Raw genomic sequence first — 26733 nt, 5'->3', positions numbered from 1 at the left:
ACAAATAGAATAATGTATTATCTCAATCTCTCAGAAGGGTCTGTCTCTTGGAGCAAGATCAAATCAATGAAAGTTCACGGTATATAGAACGGACATTTATACACAGCAGCGCTCCTCTGAAAAAGGCGTGATAAACATCAAACAATATATTTTCTTTGACATGAAACGTGAAATAGTCATCAAACCATTGGGGATCCGTATGATGCTTCTGTCAATTAATTATTCAATATCTGTTCAGTAAGCCTACAGTAGCCTATATACTTGTTTCATCTTTTGTTTAAATAAAATTAAGGCACACAATTCCTAGAAATGTGACTAAACAAAGTAGTTTTGCCCTGATGGATGATTTACAATAAAGTGCTATAAAAAGGTTAGGGTGCATAAATTCTTGACGCTATAACTCTCAAAATACTAGCGTTAGCACTTAGCCCAAAAAGATACCTGTAACTTAGCTGACTTAACGCTAACTGGGCCTAAAAAGAATAATGGTTTGTTTCCGGTTGCCGACCGACCCTGCCGATTTAGGTGCGACCCAATATATTTTATGAGTTTAAAAAAATTTAAATAAAAAAATTCCTTATTATTCTTTTATTTTAATTTTTTTATAAGGTTTCATAGAAATCTTAGTCAAACCTTTAGTATTATGGATATTAAACATGCTGGTAGAGTACATGCATCCATGTTGTTTTTATTAAATAAAGAAATTCCCTATCCATAGTCGCCGTGGGAAAGAATAAAATAAAAAATTAAATAAAATAAATTCCCTACCTACCCATGGCCTTAACTGACAACCAACAGGAAACAAACAATATGTTTTTTATGCCCTGGTTCAGCATAAATCCGAAGTATTTCCAAACAGGGCTTTTCAGATTGAGCTCGGAGTGCAAATCACTCTCTCCGGAGCCGAGTTGGGATCTGAACTCTCTGCCAGCATCACGGATTGGAAGCACCATCACGTGTCGTTCTAACCTTCCAGAAGCTTTGTGGTCCGGTCTTGAACTTTCCATAAATGTGTCTCCATAAATCCATTTAGTTAGATCCAGCACTGAATGTATCTTGTGATTATTATACATATTCAACAACAACTATTACTCCTGGTTATTGTTTATTGTTTAAAAGGATCCCCATTAGCTGTCACCTAAGTGGCGAGCTAGTCTTCCTGGGGTCCACACAGAAAGACAACAGAAAACACAAAACATAACAACATGAGATACATATGACAATCACAATTAACAATGATAATCTAAAAACAGTGAAACATTGTAGACATCATTATCAACATCAGAATATTTTGCTCACATATTTAAGTAGTGCATTCTCAGGTGGTATTTGAAAGACACTTTACTATTCAATTTACTTATGTTCAGTGGGCAGTTATTCCAATGATTGATGGCACGATAAACAACAGTCCTCTTTAAAGCATTTGATTTTGGACGTGGTAACATAATCTGTCCATCATCAGCTGACCTAGTAAAATAAGAATGAACCTGACTGCATCTGACAATTTGTTTGTATAAGAAAACAGGTTGAGACGAAAAGACAGTGTTCTTGAAAAATTTAACTGTGTTGAAAACCAGCCTATTCTCTACCGTTAACCATGAGAGTTGCCGGTGCATAGTGATAGTGTTTGTTCTCATGGAACAATGTAAAACTAACCTTGCAGCTCTGTTCTGGGCAGTTTGCAATTTCTTTAGTTAGGTTAGGTTAGGGATGCTCGATATTGGCTTTTTTACCGATACCGATATACCGATATTGTCCAACTCTTAATTTCCGATACCGATATCAACCGATATCAACCGATACCGATATATGCAGGGTTTCTCCCCCCCCCAAAAAATTTAATAATTTCATTAACATTACATATCTCTTGTTGTGGAATTAACACAACATTATGCATACTTTTGACAATAAATAAAATCAGAATTTGTTCTTACTTGCTTACCTGGGTAAATAAAGGTTATAAAAATGTAAAAAAAAAAAAATCTTTAATTTTTTTTTAAACCGATACAGATATTTTCCGATATCACATTTTAATGCCGATATCGGCCGATAATATCGGACATCCCTACTCCTGGTTGATTCCGGACATGATGTCTGTCACACGAATGCCAGGCTGCTCAGCCAACGGACAATTCGTTTTATTAGTGTGAACATATACTTTTATCCAGTGCTTTTGTAAGGTGCACGTAAAGGGTGCAGTGATATTCCATGAATATATATAGCTGCCTGTCACGTATCTCCTTTCCGTCATGCAGTGCGTTCAGACACATGCGAGAAGTCGAGAGGGAGACTGCCGGGGCTGTTTTATTTTCGAATATCAATTTTTACAATCAATGTATGTTTTTTTTTAACAATTCGATTATGAATTCGAAAATAGAATATTCGTTGAAGGCCCTTATGCCCACAGTAATTAGCTGTGAACCATGTTTAGTAGTAATAGTCATGATTCTACTAGTCATATTCTAGTCATGATTCTAGTCATGATTCTGCTAGTTATGATTCTAGTCATGATTCTAGTCATGATTCTGCTAGTTATGATTCTAGTCATGATTCTAGTTGTGATTCTAGTCATGATTCTAGTCATGATTCTAGTCATGATTCTACTAGTCATGATTCTACTAGTCATGATTCTACTAGTCATGATTCTAGTCATGATTCTATTAGTCATGATTCTACTAGTCATGATTCTAGTCATGATTCTACAAGTCATGGTTCTACTAGTCAGGATTCTAGTCAGGATTCTACAGTAGCAGCAACATCAGAGTTTTTCTCTGTTTGTTTTATTTATTTAGGACTCTGAGTGTTCTTGAAACATCTCATGGGGCATGAATGCATGGAGAGATCCGTCTCAAAAACCTTTTCTCTTGGTTTCCATGACAACCAGACAGTGTAAAACAGGACATGAACATCATGGAGAATGAAGATGCTCAGCGCTGCTAGTCGACGGTTCTTCCACCCAGTGGTGGAAAGTAGCCAAGTCCTTTTCTTTTACGCTTAAGTAAAAATGTTAGGTACTGGTACTTTACTTAAATATTTCCATTTTAGGAATGAAATATTGTACTTTTTACTCCACTACTTTGATCTGAACCCATCAGTTGTCAGAAATCTTCACTAGCCTAACAAGGCCACTGGCCATGACAATTATGCCCTCTAAATTCCTCAGAGACTCAGCAGCCGCCATCACCCCAGTCATCACACACATAATAAACCTCTCCATAAAACAGGGATACATCCCCAAAGACTTCAAGATTGCAAGAGTGACCCCCCTGTCTGAGTGACCCACTCCATTCTGATTGACAAGCTTGGTTTTGATAGTTCATCAGTGAGCTGGATGCAATCCTACCTGGAGGGGAGAGAACAGATGGTGGAGGTAAACGGTACCCTATCCCCTCCCCCCCTCCCAGTGAGCTGTGGTGTTCCACAAGGAAGCATACTAGGACCTTTACTGTTCCTAATTTATGCAAATGACATGTCATCAGCTTGTGACTGCAACTTGTTCCTGTTCGCGGATGACTCAGCCCTGCTGGTCTCTGACGAGAACAAGTTGCCGGTTGAAAAAGCCCTCAGCTCCAAACTCGGCAGAATCTGCACCTGGCTCGCTGATCCAATCCAATCCACTTTATTTATAAAGCACATTTAAAACAACAAAGTTGACTATCAATACAGTACTGTACAGTACTTTATCTGTATGTCATGTATGTCATAAATGTCTTGATGAATTGAAAATGGGGGACCCTGATGTAAACTAGACGAAAGTATTTTTCTGGTCTGCATCCTCTTAACAATTGTTTGTATTGAGCCGTATTGTATTGTACCCATTCTGCAATCTGTTAATAAAGTTTTCAATCAATCAATCAATGGAAGCAAAATAGCACAAAATCTCAAAATGTACCAGTGCACGGGCTGTCGGAACATTCAGGGAGAAATAAATAACAATAATACTAATAATGACAACAGACGCGTCGATAGTTTATTAAGATGCAGCAGGGTACACACACACAATATGGCATATCCATTGCCGTCCTCTGGGCAGACAGACGAACACACACACACACTTGTGCTTATTCTCTTATAATTATAATAATAAATATGACTATATTATGTTTGTATTGGTGTGCGTCTGTGTTTTTTAACGGCTTCATTTGGAAGAAATCATTGGTGATTGCCAGTGCCTTGCTCAAGGGAACAATGGCAGAGATGATACGCACCATAGATATGATACCAGCCACCCTCCAGCTGCTAGCTTGCAACTCGAATATACCCTCCTGTTAGTACCAGGGATCAAACCAGACCTTTCTACCCCTAGACCAACTAGGGAACTAAAACAGATCTCCTCTCTGTGGTGGGGATATCCATCTGTTTATGTTTGGATTATGGATTGGGCCTTTCACAGCCTCTTCGGCCCCTACCATAACAAAGGGAAGAAGGCTGCCCTGCTGAATCTCTCATCCTGGCTGACGTGTGTAATGGAAAAATAAAAGAGCTGAAACTTCATTGCAATAAGAGAGTGATAGGATCAGAGCCAGCAGAGAGCATGAGGGGGAGTTGGGGGGGTAATGATATGTTTCCTGGCACTGCAGCCCCTGGCATCTGCACACGTTCTAGGTCTCAGTAACGAGGAGGAGTCAAGTTCTTGGGGAGTGGGGGGGGTAATAGCTAGTTAACTGTTTTACACTGAAGGTCTTAATCTTGCAAATGGAGGCTCGTCTGAGCTAGTATCTAATTGTGTTTTTTACTATGAATACATTTTATCCAGTTGAATGACTCGATAAGTTGAAAATAAAAACATAAAAACAACACATACATTTTGTCATTTAGCCGACACCAAAGTGACAAATTACAAATTGTGAACAACAAGTCAGCAAGAGAGGTACCTCTCTGACAGCTAAGGGTCAGTGGCATTGTTCGTCAAATAGTAACAAGCTTGAGTGTTACACTCTGAGTGCATAGTAGTATAGACAGATTAGCATGGTAAGACATAACAAAAAATATTGTTTGTTTCCTGTTGGTTGTCAGTTAAGGCCATGGGTAGGTAGGGAATTTATTTTATTTTATTTTTTATTTTATTCTTTCCCATGGTGACTATGGATAGGGAATTTCTTTATTTAATTAAAATGTTCACAACAACATGGATGCATGTACTCTGCCAGCATGTTTAATATCCATAATACTAAAGGTTTGACTAAGATTTCTATGAAACTTTATTCCAAAAAAAAAAAAAAAAAATTAAACTCATAAAATATATTGGGTTGCACCTAAATCGGCAGGGTCGTCGGCAACCCGAAACAAACCATTATTTTTTTTAGGCCTAAGTACTAGTATATGTATAGTAGCATAGTATTAGGGTACATAGTAGTAAAAGGACAGTAAGAAGGTTAGTTTTTCTTTTTCTTTTTTCTTTCAGATATTGTTTGACGAGGTGTGTTTTTAGTCGACGGTGGAAAATTGGCCAGGTTTGAGCTATCCTAACTGTGGTGGGGAGTTCCTACCCAGAATAGCCTGCTTCGCTTTGATCACCCCTCAGGAGCACAGATAGGAGTGGGTCTGAGGTGGCCAGAAGACGTAGAGCGTAGGGGTCTTGAGGGTGTGTAGTTAGAGACCATTGACTGAAGGTAGGAGGGAGCTGTTCCCCTTGTTGCATGGTATGCCAGGTCATTAACCTGGAAGCAGATTTGTGCAGCAATGGGAAGCCAGTGCAGCTCTCTAAGAAGTGGCTGACTTTGGTAGGTTGGAGATCAGGCAGGCCGCTGCGTTTTGTATGAGTTGAAGTCACTAAGTGGCGCATTGCAGTAGTCGAGGCGAGACGTGACTGTTGATTGCAGGAGGAGTTGGGTGGCTTCTTTTGTCAGGAAGGGGCGGATCCATCTGAAATTGCTCAGGAAGAATCTGCAGATTCTGGTTCTTGAGGCGATGTGAGCAGAGAAGTTCAGCCGGTTGGCAAGGACTCCATAACCACCATAACCTGCAGATGAAAGTGTTCACTATGTACATTTCCTATAATGCTTCAGAGTGATGTCATGTGTTGGAACTGGTCCCAGTGTGACCTTTTACTATGTGCTGATTGATTGATTGATTGATTGATTGAAAACGTTATTAACAGATTGCAGAATGGGTACAGTACAGTACAGCTCAATACATACAATTGTTAAGGGGATGCAGACCAGAGAAAGACTTTCGTCTTGTTTACATCAGGGTCCCCCATTTTCAATTCATCATAAAGTGATGAATCATAAAGTGATGCTCAGCCGCGTTTCAACATGAATTTAGCACAGGACACTCGATACAATGGCATTGCATCACCTATGCTACCAGCAAGTATTTCACATCATTTAATGTCCCAAAATCAGAACTATCCCTTTAACTATTGAAGTAGTAGATGAAGCAAGATGTGCAGAGACCAACATCAATATCATGACAGAAAACATGGAACCGCTGGGGTGTTTTCAAACAAGAAGGGGCCTGCAGTCTTGCTTAGGTGCCGCAATATATCACAATATTTTGTGTGCCAATATCATATTGATAGTGATGTCAAGTATATATAACATTTTATATATATATATATACATATATATATATATTTTTTTGCTTGACAATTCCATTTGACTGCAATGCAAATGATTGGAATGAGGTGAAGAGACTGAAAACGTATATATATATATTTATATATATTTTTTTTATTGCAGACAAAGCTTTCCGTACATAATTTGCAGTTGAAAAAAGATAATAAATCCCAATATATGGCAATATTACAATATGGTGACTAGTGTCATGATAATATGGTATCCGACATGTTGTTGTCACGGGTTGAAATCTTTCACAGACAGACTTTGAGAATTGAAGTAAATTGCTGAAGCAAAGTTGTTCTTTGGCATTTGGGGGGTAATTATGAGTAACTGGTACTTTTTGAGTGGTGAAATCTAGTTACAATACATATCACGCTCATGGGAAATGTATGTAAAAGTAATTTAAGTACATTTTGTACAGTACATACATGTTTTCTGTGAATGTTGTTATTGCTCCATTAACTCATTCCCCGCCAATAACGAGTATACTCATTATTGGGCGCCATGCGTTGAGCGCCAATAACGAGTATACTCGTTATTTGGTCCATTTTTCTTTTTTTCGACTTTAATATCCTATACACTCTCACGGACCTCGGTGTTTGGAACTCATTCTGAGACCCTGAGAGTGCAATACCGGCAGAATCCTGCTAGGTGGCAGTATCGCCTACCCTTTGAAACCTTATTTCACACTGTGTGTTACATTGTATATGGTCCGGGCGGAGAATTTAGACCAAGCCAAGTGAATCGCTTCATCCAAGCACTTTGGAACGCGTTCAGCACACTTCATGCATATTTTGAGCCAGTTCATGTCAGGGACCCGATGGACATCAATACTGGAAATCGCGATCAGACATTGGAATATTCTTTTTGGGATACCTCCTAGTAAAGGTAAGGACTATATGACAGCAATCCTACTTTTATCCAACAATGATTTCACATCGATCGCAACGATCATATGAAACGTACTCCAAAACGTATGCCGTTGCTGACGATCAGCATCAAAAAAACGACCCCCCCCCCCCCCCCCTTTGATGCATTCATGATGAAACATAATACCTATTAGGCGAGCAACGCCAACGACTTCAGCAAAATTCACATAGCTAATAATAGCTGGCGCTGAGTGAGTTAATATACATGTATACAGATCATTATCATTTTAGGTGTGAGATACCAATCTGTCATTTTTCGGCTCCTCGCCCATTGATTTATTCATGTATCTTACCCTAGAGATGTCCTTTGAAAATCCCTGTTGAATAACGGAACGCACAATTCATCTTACAAGCACAGCTTGACTCAGAGACGGAGAGATAGAGAGAGGGAGAGATAGAGAGGGGGGGGGGGTAAGGACTAACTTGGTTACGGGTAAACTAGGTGGGTTGTGCTTAGAAGTAAGGACTGATAGGTATATAGTCTGATTGGTTAGGGTTAGAAGTAAGGACATATAGTCTGATGTCTGATGTTTGGTTAGGGTCAGAAGTAAGGACATATAGTCTGATGTTTGGTTAGGGTTAGAAGTAAGGACATATAGTCTGATGTCTGATGTTTGGTTAGGGTCAGAAGTAAGGACATATAGTCTGATGTCTGATGTTTGGTTAGGGTCAGAAGTAAGGACATATAGTCTGATGTCTGATGTTTGGTTAGGGTCAGAAGTAAGGACATATAGTCTGATGTCTGATGTTTGGTTAGGGTCAGAAGTAGGGTTGCAACGATTCGTCGACAACGTCGACGTCATCAACCATGAGTCATGACATTTCGATGATTTGCATATTCATGATCAACGCATTGTATTGTTGTTACTTGTATGTGCCTTTTGCCGTGGAAATGGCAGCCATTCAAAGTCATAACATGCGCAACGTGTCCAATGTGTCTAACATGCTTTACATCCTCGCCATTCCTGTATGCCCACGTCACAGTAAAAACCTGAACTAACGTTAGTTGCTAATGCTAACTAAGCTAAGTTAACCCTGGAAAGAGTTCCAATAGTGAGGAAAGGGGTGTGTCTCTCTCTCTCTCTCTCTCTCTCTCTCTCTCTCTCTCTCTCTCTCTCTCTCTCTCTCTCTCTCTCTCTCTCTCTCTCTCTCTCTCTCTCTCTCTACAAAAGCTTCCGTTTAATCATCTGCCCTTTATTTATTTGCTTAGATTTTTCGTACACGTGATCTCAAGAAGGTGCTGAATTTTTCATGTCTGGTCACTTTTAGCATGGTGTTATTCACCGTCAAAGATGAAAAAAGAAAAGAAAAAAATATATATTTGATATTCTCCTCTTATATTATCGCCTTATACATCGGGATCCAGGTACTCTACAACTCTGTGTGTTGACTTCCTAGTGTGACATCACTGAACTACCAAGAGGCTCAAACTCAAACCTAATACATCACATACATACATCACCTAATACTCCTTCTCTCCCCCCCTCTCTCTACGTTCAATGATTTAAAGTAGCCAAACGTTACACTATAAATACTAACTGGATAGTTGATGATATAAACATTTAATTTCATTATCTGAAATATTCTAAAATCATTAAGTCTGCTATCAGCCATTCTCCCGTTGTGTGTGTGTGTGTGTGTGTGTGTGTGTGTGTGTGTGTGTGTGTGTGTGTGTGTGTGTGCACGCACATCTCATCTCAAGACCAGATGAGGTCAGAGGAGTTTGATAGTATTTGCTGAGGATGACCAGATAATGTTGATATTTAAACTTAAAAAGTAATAATACATAATAAATGTATACATGATCATGCAACATAAAAAAAATCGTTGTGGGAACGGTTTGGGAGAAGTTTAGACTTTAGTTTAGTTTAGTTTAGTACAACATAATTATAATTTTTTAAATAATGAAAGTACTGAAAGAAGGTACCGGTATCGGTTCAAATGTGAACGGTACCCAACCCTACTGAGGATACTAGTAAAAAAATTAAATATTCAATTGCAAATAGAATCAATTGTTAGATTTTTCTGGTAAATTAATCATTTAGATTAATCGACTAATCGATCAGATTAATCTATAACAAAATAATTGTTAGTTACAGCCCTAGTTAGAAGTAAGGACTGTACGAGTTTTCTCCTCATGCTATATATACTATCTGTCAGTATGCTTAATTAGTATGAATACTAAAAGGAGAGTGGAGAGATTTGAAGAGTGGAGCAGATGGTCTCTATATGATTTCTCTCCCACAAAGCAGACAGTAAACAACAACAGCATGCAGTGCACTGAAACACTGTAGTCTGTACCTTATGTTGATGCTGCTGCCAGGCAAAGGAGCCAAGAACAAAATAATTTCACTCTATGCTGTAACAGGAATAGAAGATGTGACAATAAGACTGATGCTGGTGTGTGTGTGTGTGTGTGTGTGGGTGTAAAAACCGACAGTATACCATCCTGTTAGCACCACTAGCTAGCATGTAAAAACAGCTGTGAACCGTTTACTTCTTCGAGTCAATTCTGCCTGGTGTGCAGGTCCTCCAAGTATGTTGTATGTTGTAACTTCATTTTGCTTAGGTTCAGTTTGAGGTGGTTGGTCGTCATCCAGGCAGAAATCTCGGCTTGCCTGTCCGACATCTCCACCTGGATGAAGACCAACCACCTCAAACTGAACCTAAGCAAAGCGGAGTTACTTCACTTACTGGCCGAATCCTCCCCGCTGACCGACCTTTAGATCACAGTGGAGAATGTAGCCGTGGCTTCATTCCTGACCGGCACCATTGAAGAACCTAGGTGTAGTCCTTGATGACCGGCTGAACTTCTCCGCTCACATCGCATCAGCAACCAGAACCTGCAGATTCTTCCTGAGCAATGTCAAAAGGATCCGCCCCTTCCTGACAAAAGCCACTCAACTCCTCCTGCAATCAACAGTCATGTCTCGCCTCGACTACTGCAATGCACTGCTAGCTGGTCTACCGACCACCGCCACCAAGCCACTTCAACTCATACAGAACGCAGTAGCACACCTGATCTCCAACCTATCAAATTCTGCCCATATCCCCACTTCTTAGAGAGCTGCACTGGCTTTCCATTGCTGCTCGAATCTGCTTCAAGGTCCTTGACCTGGTATACCGTGCAGCAAAGGGAACGGCTCCTACCTACCTCGGGTCAATGGTCTCTAACTACACACCCTCAAGACCCCTCCGCTCTACATCTTCTGGCCGCCTCAGGCACCACTCCTATCCGAGTTCCGGGGGGGTCATCTTAGAGAGTGCAGCACTCTTAAGAAGTGGGGTAACATGGGCTGACTTTGGTAGGTTGGAGATCAGGCAGGCCGCTGTGTTCTGTGTGAGTTGGAATGGCTTGGTGGTGGAAGTCGGTAGACCAGCTAGCAGTGCATTACAGTAGTTGAGGTAAAACATGACTGTTGATTTCAGTAGGAGTTGAGTGGCTTATATTGTTAGGAAGAGGTGGATCATTCTGACATTGCCCAGGAAGAATCTGCAGCTTCTGGTTGTTGAGGCGATGTGAGCAGAGAAGTTCAGCCGGTTATCAAGGACTACACGTAGGTTCTTGGCGGTCGGGACGAAGCCATGGCTACATTCTCCACTGTGATAAAATAAATTTGGTTCAGTTTGAGGTGATTGGTCATCATCCAGGTAGAAATGTCGGACAGGCGGGCAGAGATCTGATTAGAGACTTGGATAGCTGAGGGAAGAAAGGAGAGGATGAGTTGAGTGTCATCGGCATAGCAGTGATATGAGAAGGCGTGAGACGTGATAATGTTACCCAGAGATTTGGTTTAGAGAGAGAAGAGTAGGGGTCCATGGACAGAGCCCTGGGGGACACCCGTCTGTGAGGGGCGACATGGTACCTCTCCATGCTAGTTGGTAGGAGCCGTTATGAAGGTAGGATGACAGCCATGCCAGGAGGGAGGACATGGTACCTCACCATGCTAGTTGGTAGGAGCCGTTATGAAGGTAGGATGACAGCCATGCCAGGAGGGAGGACATGGTACCTCACCATGCTAGTTGGTAGGAGCCGTTATGAAGGTAGGATGCCAGCCATGCCAGGAGGGAGGACATGGTGGCGTACAGTTTGCGGAGGTTCTTAGCCGAGGCCTCGATCCTATGGTTAAAGGAAGAGGCTTTGGCAGTAGTAGTGTTTTTGGAGAATGCCAACATGAGGTTGTGATGGTGGTAGTGATGTCACCAGTGAGGCGTGTCTTTTTATACTTCCTCTCTGCCGCTCATAGGACCCGTCTTTCTTCTCTCACTGCACCTGACGGCCATGGTCTGGGTGTGGCATGGTAAGCAGGCTTCTTGGCGAGGGGACAGAGTTTGTTGAAGGAGGTTGAGAGGACTGAAAGGAGGGTGGAGAGGTGCCGTATCTGGGCGGAGAGCAGAGAAAGTCTCACACTCAAAGGTAGAGTGGATAGGATGTCAGATGAGAAGGTGGAGAAGGACATGGAGCGTAGGTAGGTTGTGTCTAAATGATACAGTTGGCGTTGGAGTGGGTGGTTTTGGGTTTAGCATAAGAGTTAGTACTGTATATGCTGGGGGGTTACCGTGGTGTTAATTATGCTGGAGTCACGGGAGAATATGAGATCCAGGGAGCTTTGTGGGTGGAAGGCATGACGGTGACAGGAATCAGGTCGAAGGATTGTAGGAGAGGGACCACTGTAGCTGACTGGAACGAGTCAGGCAGGTTGGAGACTATTCTGATATACCGGCTGGACTCACAATGGTGCAGCATGGGTTTGCCTTGGCAGGCTTCCTTAATGCAGCCAGGATTATACTAAGAATTCATATAATGTGTTTGGGTATTTTGTGTAACATAATGTAAACTACCAGATGAAAAGTATTTTCTGTAACATAATGTTGCAAGATGTGTGGGGGAAACATTCAAATGCATTTTGGGGCAGCTTGGTAGTGTAGAGGTCGAAGCACTCGCCTACCATTGAGACCTGGGTTCAATTCCCAGCAGCGGTACTTCCGGCTTGGTCAATCGTCCCTATCGACACTATGGACAGTGTTCGCGGGTGGGAAGCCAGTGGGGTATGAGTCCTGGTCATTGCAATAGCGACACCTACTGATTGGTCTGGGTGCCTATTCAGCAGCGGGCGGTCTGGAGGAGATAGCGTGAACCTCCACGGCCACACGGCTGGTGACTCCACATGTATCGGAGGAGGCACGTTGTAGTCTACACCCTCCCCAGACTGACAGGGCAGCGCATCAACCAGGGAATTGGCATAATGACTAAATTGGGGGATGGGAGCAAATGATAAAAAGAAAAAAAATTGCTTTGTCCGATATTATCGGCCTACCGATATTATCTGCCGATATTGGCATTAAAATGTAATATCGGAAATGATCGGTATCGGTTTAAACTTATTTTATTTTTTGTATTTTTTTATTACATTTATTTAACCTTTATTTACCCAGGCAAGCAAGTAAGAACAAATTCTTATTTTATTTATTGTGAAAAGTATGCATAATGTTGTGTTGGGGGGGTACACCAAAAGAACCAAAAGGAGAGAGCACATTAGTCCAGTCTTAGCCGCTTTACACTGGCCTCCTGTAACATTTAGAATTGACTTTAAGGTCCTTCTCCTTACATACAAAGCTCTAAATGGACAGGGACCTAGCTACATCGCCAACACTCTAATAAATTACACACCAGCAAGAACACTGCGATCATCAGCTGCTGGACTACTAGAGGCTCCCAGAAGCAGTCAAAAGAGGATCGGTAATGCAGCCTTTATCAACTATGCCCCAAAACTATGGAACAAACTACCCCAAAACATCAGGGAAGCCAACTCGCTAGACATCTTTAAAAGACAGCTTAAAATCTCTTTGCTCAGGCATTTCACTGATAGATATCTGCTACCACCTAGTGGCAAGAGGAAACATCAGGGATATCCTGACACAACTTGTATTTACCTGCACTATTCTTACCCTGCCTACTCTTATACACTGCCTATCAAATTCATGTGTCGGTTATTGCACTTTTTACTTCTTACTGATGACTATTTTTAAACTGAATCATTTTAAACTATTTTTATTATTTGCTAGATCCAAATGTGAAACACTGTGATTATTTGTTCATGCAATAGGTCCCACTATTTAGTATGGGTTCGAGTCCCTGTGATCTAATATCACTAAAGTTACAGTGTGGGTTCGAGTCCCTGTGATCTAGTATCACTAAAGTTACAGTGTGGGTTCGAGTCCCTGTGATCTAGTATCACTAAAGTTACAGCAATATGTACTGTGAAGTATGTTGGGAATTATAGGAGTATTACTGAATAGAGAGCCTATTAGGATGCTACTGTAGATCCTAATGTGAAACACTGTGATTTGCCATATCTTGCTATGCTCGCTCATGCCTGTATTTTTTATGTCCGTTCTATTTTATAATTTTTTGACTATTTTTAAACTGAATCATTTTAAACTATTTTTACTATTTGTGTTACTGAAAACTGTAAGCGGAGAGCCTATTGGGATGCTAGATCCTAATGTGAAACACTGTGATTCTACCTGTCTATCTTTTTATGCTCGCTTATGCCTGTATTTTTTACTGTTGTGAAGCACTTTGAACTGCAACCTCTGTATGAAAAGTGCTATACAAATAAAGTTATTATTATTATTATTATTATTACACCCCGCATATATCGGTATCGGAAATTAAGAGTTGGACAATATCGGTATATCGGATATTATCGGTAAAAAAGACAATATCGAACACCCCTAAAAAAAAAAAACTCTGCCTCTGTTCTTTGCCAGGCTGCGTGGTGACGGTGACGGGCCGGATGACCTTCACCAGCAACAAGTCCATGGAGATCGAGGTGTTTGTGGACGCAGACCCGCTGATGGAGGTGGACCGGAGCAAGTACCGGGCCGTCTCCGCCTACTTCAACTACATCTCCCTGAGTAAACACCACAAAGCTCTGCCTGTCACTCCTCTGAAGGTGGGTAGCATTCACAGGCCTTTTTACACTAACGATTTATTATTGATCTATTTATATATTTCCCTTACAAAAAATCACCATGGTAATTTGTATCATGGTATTGTTTAATTATTAAAAGTGGTATTGTAACTGAGGGGTACAATTCCCTGACTGTATTGTTAGATATGATATTTAATACCACTACCTCATGTACTTTAACTTCTGGCCACCCAGTACAAGATATAAGTATGATGAACACTTTCCCACCTGATGAAACGAACCAACACAAATGTACCAAATCGAATATTTAATACAGCAAAAGGTGTATACAACATTCACTTAATTACATTTATGATTTGAAATATTGAATATGCACTTTTATGGCAAATGAGTATTCGTAGGTAAATCAACATTGAATGTCCAATCTCTGGTTGCGCAGGGAGTAAGTATACAACCTGGAATATTTAGGAAACGATAGCGATGGTACTTAAATGATTATAGCTGGATACACTAAGGGGGGGGGGGGGTCCCGCTGGTTGTAAGACAGTAGGAGGGGGGGGTTAGAGAAGCCGCTGGCGGTATCCCATCTGGCCGACGGTGTCTTGGGAGAATCCAAAGTCTTGGACACGGTGCCCACAGAACCTCGGGCCGCAGACGAATACAGCTGGACCCTCTGTGGAACGGTATCTGCCGGTCCACAACGGAGAGACGTGGTGCGACCTCACGTGTAGAGCGCCGCCTCACCTGGAGTCCTCTCCGGGGGGTAATTCCAACACTCGGCAGTGTTGGCCTTTATCCATGGAATAATCAAAGCACACAAAGCATAATCCAAGAGCCGTGGAAGGCTCGCCGTCGTCTGGGTAGAGTAATCCAATATATAGGTCCAGTCGCTCTTGACCCGGAGCTCCTCGGATGCAATCACCACTAGGGGTCTGACCAGCCTGGTTAAGCGTCCAGATAACGTCAGGAACGATGGGGGTACTGATAACTGTAGAACTCGAACCGAACGATGCACCATACATAAATAGACTATTATTAGCTTAATAGAATACGTCCAACTCGACGGTATGGTGCCAAACTATGACCATTCAACTATTAATCTACACGATATCTCAATGCCTATTCTGGGCCAAGTAGGCCTTACTACACCGCACGTGCGTCATGGGGAGGCTTTTGCGTCTGTCACTCTGGAGGGTAAAGAACTGGACTAAAAGAAAGTTCTACTTTACGAGCGCCATATATATATGCGCTATGAACAAATAGTACCATTCGTATTTCGCCCGGCATATTACTGCGCGGAACCGGGGGTTGCCTCGACATGTTAGGCGGCACGATTGAACTTGGACCTAGGGGTATGGCAACCTGGCGCCAGGTTCTCGTCCAATGGTAGAATGAAACTATTATGGGCTGTTTAGTAGAAACGGGGATATTCAATGCATATTGTACAAGGAATATACAGGGGATATCAAACGATATACAAATACAATTAAATATATATATATAAATAAATATACATATTCGGTTTAATCTGATCCTTCACAACAGCCGCCCCCTAATTAGTCCCACCTAATTAGCTAAGCAGAGACAGATTAACCGCACTGTCCACCACTCAAGGTCCGCTGTAAGGGTCAGTCAACTCACAAAGTCATAGGGTCATGGTCATCATCGATAGTATCTGGGAGTCGGGGCAGTTCTATGAGCCTCGCCACGGGACGTGTGTAGGTGCGCCCTTGGACGAGTACTTCAGCTGCTCGGACCTTGCCATCGGCACCGGTGATCACTTTGCTTACGCGGCCAGCCGGCCACATAGCTCTGGGGAGTGACTGGTCAATTATCATGACGACTGTTCCTTCTGTCAAATTGTCTCTCTCTTTTACCCACTTCTGGCGGGTCTGTAGAGACGGTAGGTAGTGAAGTAGGAAGCTGCTCCAAAACTTGTCAGCTAGTACTTGGCTGTACCTTCACATTCTTCGGCCGTTCGCTTCTTCAGGCCTGTACATTGTCTGGGGTAGCGCGGGGTCCAGCCGCCCCATTAGGAGTGTGTTGGGGGTGACTGGGTCGACATCTGCTACATCACTGGAGACGTAACCGAGGGGCTTTGAGTTCAATACTCCCTCGATCTCCGTGAGGACTGTCATTAGGACTTCCTCTGCCACAGTCTGGCCTCCGAGTACGGCATACAGGGCTGTCTTTATAGAACGTACTTCTCGTTCCCAGGTTCCACCGAAGTGGGGTGCGTTCGGGGGATTAAACTGGAAGTCAATCTGGGCTGGAGCGAGGTGGGTCTTAAGTTCTGGGCCCATAGCTTGGAAGCTCTCTCTCAGCTCTCTTTCTCCGCCTTTGAAGTTGGTCCCGTGATCAGACAACAATGTAGACGGGTTTCCTTTCCGTGATATGAATCTCCGGAAGGCCATAAGGAATGAGTCTGTGCTCATGGTCGGAAGGAGCTCGATATGTATCGCTCTGGTGGTCATGCATTTGAATACAATACCCCACCGCTTCTCGGTGCCTCTTCCTCTCTTTATATACAACGGGCCAAAACAGTCCATGCCTGTGGAGTGGAATGGCTTGTCGCCGATTCGGAGGCGACAGGGGGGTAGGTCAGCCATCCGTGGTATGCTGGGCTGCGCGCGCCACTTACGGCAGTCTAGACAGGTTCGCTGGAAGCGCCGTACTGCTTCTCTCCCTTGCAATATCCAATAACGACGTCTGATCTCCGCGAAGACTCTCTCTGCTCCTGCGTGGTGTACATCCTCGTCGTATTTCTTTATGATCAGCTCTGTGACCTGGTGTCGGCTGTTCAAGACGATCGGGTGCTTAATGTCATCTGGTAGATCGGGGGCTCTCCGCAGGCGACCACCCACTCTGATGAGATTATGTGCGTCACTCTCTGGTGCCAGGTGAATCAGTCTGCTGTCTGATGGGACGGGGTTTCCTCCCTGTAGACAGTCTAGCTCATCGGGGAACGAGTCTCTCTGGGCTCGTTGTAGTAGAAGAAGTTCTGCTTCTTCGTAGTCAGCTGCTGACATGTCAGTGGTGGACTGAATCTCTGGGTGGTGCCGCAGGAATGTTCTTTGTTGCGCATTCTCTAGGGTAATGCAATCATCTATGTTGGGGTCTGTGGAGGCGACAGTGCTCAGTCCACAGAACATAGGCTTCTTGTTCTCAGCCTCCTCGTTACTTGCTTCCCTCGGGGTGGGCGTAGGCCAATCTCCTTCCGGGAGCTGGAGGAATGCTGGTCCGTCACTGTAGATGTTGCGACGGGTTAGGTCATCCAGGGACATTCCCCGGGTGATGACGTCAGCTGGGTTGTGTTTGGTATCCACATACCTCCAGCTTGCTTCTTCTGTTAATTCTTGAATCTCGGTGACTCTGACTCCCACGAAGACTTTGTATCTGCATGAATCAGACTTAATCCATGTGAGTACTGTCGTGGAATCTGACCACAAGATTGTTCTATGCACCGGAATGGTGAGTTCACGTTGGATTAACGTGGCTAGATGCGCTCCTGCGAGGGCTGCGCAGAGCTCTAGACGTGGGATAGATTGTTGCTTACGTGGGGCTATTCTTGAGCGGGCCAGTATGAAAGCAGTGTGTATCTTTCCTCCCATCTCTTGGGCACGCAAATAGGCAACCGATCCGTAGGCTACTTCGGAGGCGTCGCTGAAGACGTGTAGTTCAATCTCGCATGTCTCTGGCCTCACTGTGGATGGGAAGTAGCTGCTGCGTATATTGACACCTGGGAGTGAGCGGAGTTCCGTCTCCCACTCTCTCCATGTTGAGGCAAGGTGTGCGGGTATTGGGTCGTCCCAGCCCTGGTCCTTGTCCCATAGTGCTCGTACAATCATCTTTGCCCTGGTGGTGTAAGGTAGAATACATCCCAACGGGTCATATTGTCTGGCGAGTGTTCTGTACACACTCCGTCTGGTGGTCGGTATCGCCGCCGACCTTCCTTGCTCTGGAGCCAAGGGTTTGTGTCTATAGTGGAGCGAGTCTGTTTTGAAGCGCCAGACTAATCCTAGTGTCATTTCTTGGGCTTCTCCTGGGATTGTCGCCATCCAGGTCTCGCTGCTGGCAGCCTTGTCTGCGGAGGAGAGGCTGCGCAATACGTGCGGGTCACTGCTGGCCCACTGCCTGAGATCAAAGCCTCCTTTGATTAGGGAGGCGCGTAACTTGATTAGGAGAGCCTCGGCTTCCTCTTGAGTCGAGACGCTTTGTAGACCGTTGTCCACGTAGAAACTGTTCTTCACACTGTGTTGGACCTCTTCATCTGCTGCTGGGTCCTCTGTGACGTGTTTCTGTAGTGCAAACAATACTGGGGGGTCGCTGCTGGCCTGCTGCCGGAGATCAAAGCCGTCTTTGATCAGGGAGGCGCGGAGCAGCGCACGACGTCGCCAGTCAATTTTCTTCTCGACATGCTGCAGGAGTGTGGTGTCTCCTGCTGTCACTCTGGAGTGGAAGCAGCTAGTGGCTGCTGTTCGGTTGAGAGATTTAGCGAGGGGGCCTTGTAATGTCCATCCTAGGCGGGTCTCGACTGCTGCAGGACAGCCTCGGGGGCCTGTATGGACCCGGTCAATCGGGACTATGAGTTCTGCATGGTCGGAGCCTATCAACAGGGTCGGGGTAGCGCCGTCTATGAGCGGGATAGGTAATTGACGCAGGTGCACATATTTATCCATCAACTTGGTGACAGGGTAGGTGTACTGCGATAGTCCTATTTCTTGGCTGGTGAAAGCATTTGTGATCTTGTACCGTCGCTCTGGCTGCCCGTTGGCTGCGATAGTGAAGGAGACATTCTCGCCCTTTATCGTCTTTAAATCTCTTCTTATTGTCCGAATCGTCATTTCGTTCTTGCTCCCCCGCAGTCCCAGCTGAGTCGCAGCGGAGGCGAGCAGAAGGGTCTTCTCTGACCCGTCATCAAGGACGGCGTAAGTGTCCATGACTTTATCCTGGTAGCTCAATGTCACACGGACTACCTTTAAGAGCACTTGAGCTCCGTTGCTGCTGGCGGGGTCAATGTACATGACACTTGCCTTGGTGCCGCTCCGTGGTGCAGGTATAGGCCGTCTTCCGTTACTATCGTGTAGTATATCTAGATGGGCTCCATCGCACCGGCTGCACCTTTTCTTTAGGCGGCATTCGGCTGCCATGTGGGGCCGCGCACATCGATAACAGCGCCGGTTGGACTTTATCCATTGGCTCACTTCTTCTGCATTCATCTTTGTGAATGAGTCACATTGTGACAGCCAGTGTTCTTTCTCACAGTAGGGACACGCTATCTTCCACTTCTCCTTTCTCGAGGGGGTGCTGTGACTCTTACTGCTCGGTACTGACTCTGATTGGTGCATGACAGTCACCGATCTTCTTCCATCACTTATTCTCCTGGGTCCCTCTCTGGAGCTTGGCGTGCTCCGCCCGAAGGTGTCCAGTCGTAAGCTGCTGACCTCTCTCGCCAGGAAGTCGGCCAGATCAAGGAGGGATGGCTCGGGGCCGTCGGGATCTCGGTAGTCCCTCTGCCGCCGAAAGCGCTCCTGTCTTGCGGGTGGCAGCTTCTCCAAAATCCTCTCAACGTTAGAGTTGGCGTACAGCTCATGCATGCCCTTCTCCCGTTGAGCTCCCAGCATCCCCACCAGGGACTGCACTTTGATTGACAGGTCGTCTAGTGAGCGATTGTCTGTGGCTGGGGGTAGGCGGTCAATATGCCTTATCTCCTGGATTACGTAATCCCATATACGTCCATATCTTTGATCCAGCGCTGCAAGGGCCGCTGTGTATGGGGTCGAGGAGGTAGCATAGGCTAGCGCTATATTGTGCGCTCGCGGTACTTTCAGGTGCTTCAATAATATTGCATACTTGTGGCGTTCATCAGCGACATCCACCATCATTGTCTCTAAGCACATCCGGAGCTCCGTGTACTGTGCTCGACTCTCATAGGCGAAGTCTGGGAATGACGGCGTGGCGTTGTATGACGCCGTGGATGGCTGATACATCGGCGAGCGTTGGGGGAGAGACCTCCTGGGCGAGTCCCCTCTTGCGCCTCGCTGTGGGCTGGTACTGGCAGGGTACCATGGCCCGCTGGTCCAGGTACTGTTCCTCGGGGCTGGTCGTGCGTCGTGCTCACCCGTAAATAGAGTCGGGGGTCTGTAGCGCAGCGCCGCGGGGGTATAGCCTGGACTGTATGGGACCTCCTGGTCCGGTGGAGTACTGTGCTGTCGTCGGGCTTGGTTCTCCTCTTCTCCCTCTTCTTCTTCTATCAAATCTTCCAGATCTTGTAATCGTTTATTTAGCTTCTCCGCAGTGTAGGCCGCTCCTTCCTTGTAGCTGGGTCTCGCTTGGACCGGTATGGGAAGGGGGTCTGCGGGGGGTCTAGACTCGGTCTGTTGGTCAAGTTCAGGGTCGCTTGCTCGTTGCGGTGACGCTGCTCTTGACTGCTGTCTCGACGAGTTCCTTGAGCCCCTGGCGGAGGGAGAGGGAGTTGTCCTTTTGATCAGCTGCTCTATTAGTTGCGCTTGTAGTCTGTCGCGCTCTGCGTCTCTTTGGGCACCGGCAGCGGTGCGCTGGGCGTCGGCCCGGTCTCTTGCCATATTCTCTTCCATCTGGAAGCGTCTCATCTCCAGACATGTGCGCTGTTCTTCGCTCCGTTGCTGCGCTTGGAGGTGTTCGCGCTCGCCAAGCATCTGTGCTTGGAGCCGATCGCGCTCGGCGGAGGCTGTCAGGCTGACGAGGAACGCCTGTTGTAGTGTCCTCTCCGCTTCGTTGGGGGAAGGCGGTAGTGGAGGTGAGCCGCTCCTGCGTGAGCCGCTCCTGGGGGTACTCGTTGGGGAGTCCTGGAGCTCTAGTTCCTCGGCGCTCTCCTCCTCTTCCTCCGTGCAGAGTTCTCTCTCTGTAGGGTTGTCTTCCTCCCGGGGCTTGTCGCGGACTACTTCTTTAGTAGTGGCGGGGGGTAAAGGCATGTCAATTCCCTCCTGGTCCCCACCGTGGGCTTGGTCAGTTACATTAGGACCTACTAGGGCCTCTGTGGTCGGGGAAACCTGGTCGTTAAGGTCAGACATAATTTTACTTTCTACTTTTACCACGTTTACCGTTTGTCGAAGGCTAGGTAGTTGACTGACAGTGTAAGCCTCTAAGTACTGAGGTGTCTGTCGTCTGCGCCGCGGGCGTTCTAGGTTAGGAGGATCGTTTCGTGGAGTGTTCATCATAGGCCATTTCGATATTAATAACACTATATTAATATTACACTAGTTACCATCCGGCTCGAAGGACCAATTGTAACTGAGGGGTACAATTCCCTGACTGTATTGTTAGATATGATATTTAATACCACTACCTCATGTACTTTAACTTCTGGCCACCCAGTACAAGATATAAGTATGATGAACACTTTCCCACCTGATGAAACGAACCAACACAAATGTACCAAATCGAATATTTAATACAGCAAAAGGTGTATACAACATTCACTTAATTACATTTATGATTTGAAATATTGAATATGCACTTTTATGGCAAATGAGTATTCGTAGGTAAATCAACATTGAATGTCCAATCTCTGGTTGCGCAGGGAGTAAGTATACAACCTGGAATATTTAGGAAACGATAGCGATGGTACTTAAATGATTATAGCTGGATACACTAAGGGGGGGGGGGGGGTCCCGCTGGTTGTAAGACAGTAGGAGGGGGGGGTTAGAGAAGCCGCTGGCGGTATCCCATCTGGCCGACGGTGTCTTGGGAGAATCCAAAGTCTTGGACACGGTGCCCACAGAACCTCGGGCCGCAGACGAATACAGCTGGACCCTCTGTGGAACGGTATCTGCCGGTCCACAACGGAGAGACGTGGTGCGACCTCACGTGTAGAGCGCCGCCTCACCTGGAGTCCTCTCCGGGGGGTAATTCCAACACTCGGCAGTGTTGGCCTTTATCCATGGAATAATCAAAGCACACAAAGCATAATCCAAGAGCTGTGGAAGGCTCGCCGTCGTCTGGGTAGAGTAATCCAATATATAGGTCCAGTCGCTCTTGACCCGGAGCTCCTCGGATGCAATCACCACTAGGGGTCTGACCAGCCTGGTTAAGCGTCCAGATAACGTCAGGAACGATGGGGGTACTGATAACTGTAGAACTCGAACCGAACGATGCACCATACATAAATAGACTATTATTAGCTTTATAGAATACGTCCAACTCGACGGTATGGTGCCAAACTATGACCATTCAACTATTAATCTACACGATATCTCAATGCCTATTCTGGGCCAAGTAGGCCTTACTACACCGCACGTGCGTCGTGGGGAGGCTTTTGCGTCTGTCACTCTGTTGGAGGGTAAAGAACTGGACTAAAAGAAAGTTCTACTTTACGAGCGCCATATATATATGCGCTATGAACAAATAGTACCATTCGTATTTCGCCCGGCATATTACTGCGCGGAACCGGGGGTTGCCTCGACATGTTAGGCGGCACGATTGAACTTGGACCTAGGGGTATGGCAACCTGGCGCCAGGTTCTCGTCCAATGGTAGAATGAAACTATTATGGGCTGTTTAGTAGAAACGGGGATATTCAATGCATATTGTACAAGGAATATACAGGGGATATCAAACGATATACAAATACAATTAAATATATATATATAAATAAATATACATATTCGGTTTAATCTGATCCTTCACAACAGGTATCATGGCCATTATGTTATGTTATCAAACTACCTTGATACTTTTTCGACAGATACGCAGAAATGACAGCTACCAAATCCATTTAGAGACAATGGACCCAGTAGGCTACTTTGTTGGCGTTGTGAAAATATGCAGAGAAAGCTTAATATCTTTAGAAACTTGTATACTGTATCTCCGTAGCATAAAGACAGAGCACATCAGGCGGAAAAGTGACCATAATCTCAGTGTAGGAAGCTCTGATCTACTCTGGCTTGGTTTTAAATTGTTCGGGAGACTCATGTGCATAACCTGATGAACCTGATTATGATCATGTCTCTACCACAACGACAGTCCGAGCTGTGAGTGAATTACGCAAAGGGGAGCAAAGCCTTGTAAATTGCCATTCTCCCTTTGTGTGTGTGTGTGTGTGCAGTGGCGCTGCTAGGGTCTATTGGGGCCCTAGGCAATAATTCTTAAGAGGGGCCCCCAACCAGTGTTCATCTCCATTATGTTACAAATAATCTGACGCGAACAAAAAATATACTAAATAAATAAAAATTTTATTTTTACATTGTTATTTCTTCATGTGGTAAATACACAAGATACATGTAAATAAGACAGTTTTGGAGTTGTTGGAAAGTGTATTTCTTCACTTTTGACAGAGCTAGGGTAGCCACTCCTCCCCTGCCTCCAATCATTGTGCTAAGCTAGGCTAGCCACTCCTCCCCTGCCTCCAGTAATTGTGCTATGCTAGGCTATCCGCTCCTCCCCTGCCTCCAGTCATTGTGTTAAGCTAGGCTATCCGCTCCTCCCCTGCCTCCAGTCATTGTGTTAAGCTAGGCTATCCGCTCCTCCCCTGCCTCCAGTAATTGTGCTATGCTAGGCTATCCGCTCCTCCCCTGCCTCCAGTCATTGTGTTAAGCTAGGCTATCCGCTCCTCCCCTGCCTCCAGTCATTGTGTTAAGCTAGGCTATCCGCTCCTCCCCTGCCTCCAGTCATTGTGCTATGCTAGGCTATCCGCTCCTCCCCTGCCTCCAGTCATTGTGTTAAGCTAGGCTATCCGCTCCTCCCCTGCCTCCAGTCATTGTGTTAAGCTAGGCTATCTGCTCCTCCCCTGCCTCCAGTCATTGTGCTATGCTAGGCTATCCGCTCCTCCCCTGCCTCCAGTCATTGTGTTAAGCTAGGCTATCCGCTCCTCCCCTGCCTCCAGTCATTGTGCTAAGCTAGGCTAGCGTGCAGACAATTTTCTCTCTCTACTGAAGGCACAGAGAGGAAATTGGAGGATGGCAAATAAGTGAAGTTCCCAACATGTTGTCGTGTGCCTTTAACACTTTGCCCGCCGGGCAGTTTGCCCATCTCATACCCCTCTCTGCCAGCACTGTAACCCTATGGAGATGTTTACCTTCTTTGCAGGGCTATAACTTTTTAAATTGTATTGCTATATTGACATTACTATGGCCCATTCAACATCGATTATCTATCATTCAGGATGTGGGAACGTTATACTTTTTCATTCATACATTGTTGTGTTAATACCTTCTTGAATATAAGTATGTTTTTAATCTTTTCTGCTGTAATTCCAAAAACACTAGTTATAGGCCCAAACGCATTATATAGATTATCGATTGCCGTTTCTTTCCCATACACGCTATATTAAAAAATTCAAATGTATATGATCGGTATACATTATGCTTCATCATGCGTGGAGGAAAGGGGGGGGGGGGGGGGCGTTTATAATTCCTTGATCATCAGTAACTGCTTTATGTAGGTTGGGTGGATATATTGATCAGATGGTTTGCAAACAAGGAAATGCACAATCGGGTTGAGAATAACGTTACTGTTCTCTTACCGTGGGCCAATGAGACTGGCGGTGAAAGATCCCAATTATACGACGCCGATCGCCTAGGTCCATTTCCGGTTTGTATGGCGCAATAAACGCTGAAATCATATAGATTATTAAGTTTAGAAAGCGATCCATATGTACTATAGTGTTTGTCAGGAGTCCCGTAACGAGATGTGACTGCCGGAGGATTTTCCTCGATGCACTGATGGCATTTCCTGTTTTGCGAGTGTAACTTGCCCGACCATCCACCAGGCGGCGGTATTGAGCCGTCGTTGCAGTCACATCTAAGGTCCAGCTGCAGGACCGGGGGTGGGTGTATGAATTATGAATGCCATGGCGAAAAAATGAAATATTGATCTAAAAAACGCTGTACAGCGATCTTGGCAGACAACGCATGGCGGGCAATAACGCTGAACAGCGATTTTGGCATCCAATGTGTTAAGGATACTGAAGGGTCCCAATGCCTAATGCCTACTCAATGCTGTTGCCTAGCCTTTTTTTCAAAGATCCCATGAAATTAAGAATTTTTTCTTCAAATTTGTAATTTGCACCCTTATCTATTTATCACTAATGTGCCAAATAATTTTTCTTGGAAAAACATACCAACATTGTGATGCTTTACATCACTCTTGATTATAATCAACACATGAATGGAATAATTAATTTTTTACCATATTTACTTGTTTTCACCTATAATTTCCACCATGAACACCACATGTAATATACATGTGTAGGGGTGGGTGGGTGGTGCACAGTATGCACTCAATGAAAATGTGTTTCATTAAAGTGAGTCAAGGCCAATGAGTCTCAGAGGTAAATTTATTTTTTTATTATATCATTTATCTTTGAGTGAATATTGAAAACCATACAAGGGTTAAACATGCCCTGTCAGCCCATATTTCCATATCAGACAAATGCCTCCATCTCTCCCATTGTCTCTGCCTCTGTATCCATCACACATAAACTACTGAATACACCTTTTTGTTATTATGGAAGTGAATAGCATTGATGATTAGAGTCATTGTAAATTTGCCCGCACATCAATGGCCCCTGTGTGTTTAATAATTCATCAGGGACACTATTTATGGACATTTAAATAGAGGCTGTGCTCTGGTGCAGCATGTCAAATAAACAAGGGAGCAAGGGGTGTGTGTGTGTGTGTGTGTGTGTGTGTGTGTGTGTGTGTGTGTGTGTGTGTGTGTGTGCGTGCGTGCGTATATGTGTGTGTGTGTGTGTGTGTGCGTGCGTTAGAGAAAGAGAGAACTTGAGAGAGAGGAAGGAGGAGAAAGAGAGAGGGCTTGGCTACTTGTGTGTGTGCACGTACATGTTTGTGTTTGTTTGTGTGTGTATGTTAGAGAAAGAGAGAGAACTTGAATACATGTGTGTGAGAGTGAGAGGGACAGGACCTCCGCCCCTCTAACCTCCTCTCCCTGTACACACCCACGACTGTGTAGCCACACACAGCTCCAACATGGTGATTATGTTTGCCGATGACACAACAGTGACGAGCCTAATCACCAACATCAGGTTGACAACCTGGTACAGTGGTGCAGAGTGAACAACCTCTCTGAGCTGGTCGGGGACTACAGGAGAGGGTGAGACAGGCTGGACCCCATCGACAACGAGTCTACTGTGGAGAGAGTCATCAGCTTCAAGTTCCTCCTTGTCCACATCACATGGGAGCAGCACACCAGACATCACAGAAGACCTCACCTGGGACCTGCACACCAGACATCACAGAAGACCTCACCTGGGACCTGCACACCAGACATCACAGAAGACCTCACCTGGGACCTGCACACCAGACAT

At 44.9% G+C, this 26733-nt stretch overlaps 1 protein-coding gene across 5 annotated transcripts in view; it reads left to right on the top strand.

Annotated features, from left to right (window-relative positions):
- acot7 (acyl-CoA thioesterase 7) overlaps window positions 1-26733 on the top strand; it is a 198453-nt gene that overhangs the window by 147723 nt on the left and 23997 nt on the right. For all 5 annotated transcript variants that reach the window (XM_084332589.1, XM_084332588.1, XM_084332587.1 and 2 more), the window contains one exon: window positions 14267-14451. In XM_084332589.1, the coding sequence (XP_084188715.1) occupies window positions 14267-14451 (185 nt within the window). The remainder of the gene's footprint in view (window positions 1-14266; window positions 14452-26733) is intronic.

Source organism: Notolepis coatsorum (genome assembly GCF_963971535.1).
Source record: "Notolepis coatsorum genome assembly, chromosome: 17".
Classification (NCBI taxonomy): Eukaryota; Metazoa; Chordata; class Actinopteri; order Aulopiformes; family Paralepididae; genus Notolepis; species Notolepis coatsorum.
This window is presented reverse-complemented; position numbering and strand designations above follow the sequence as displayed.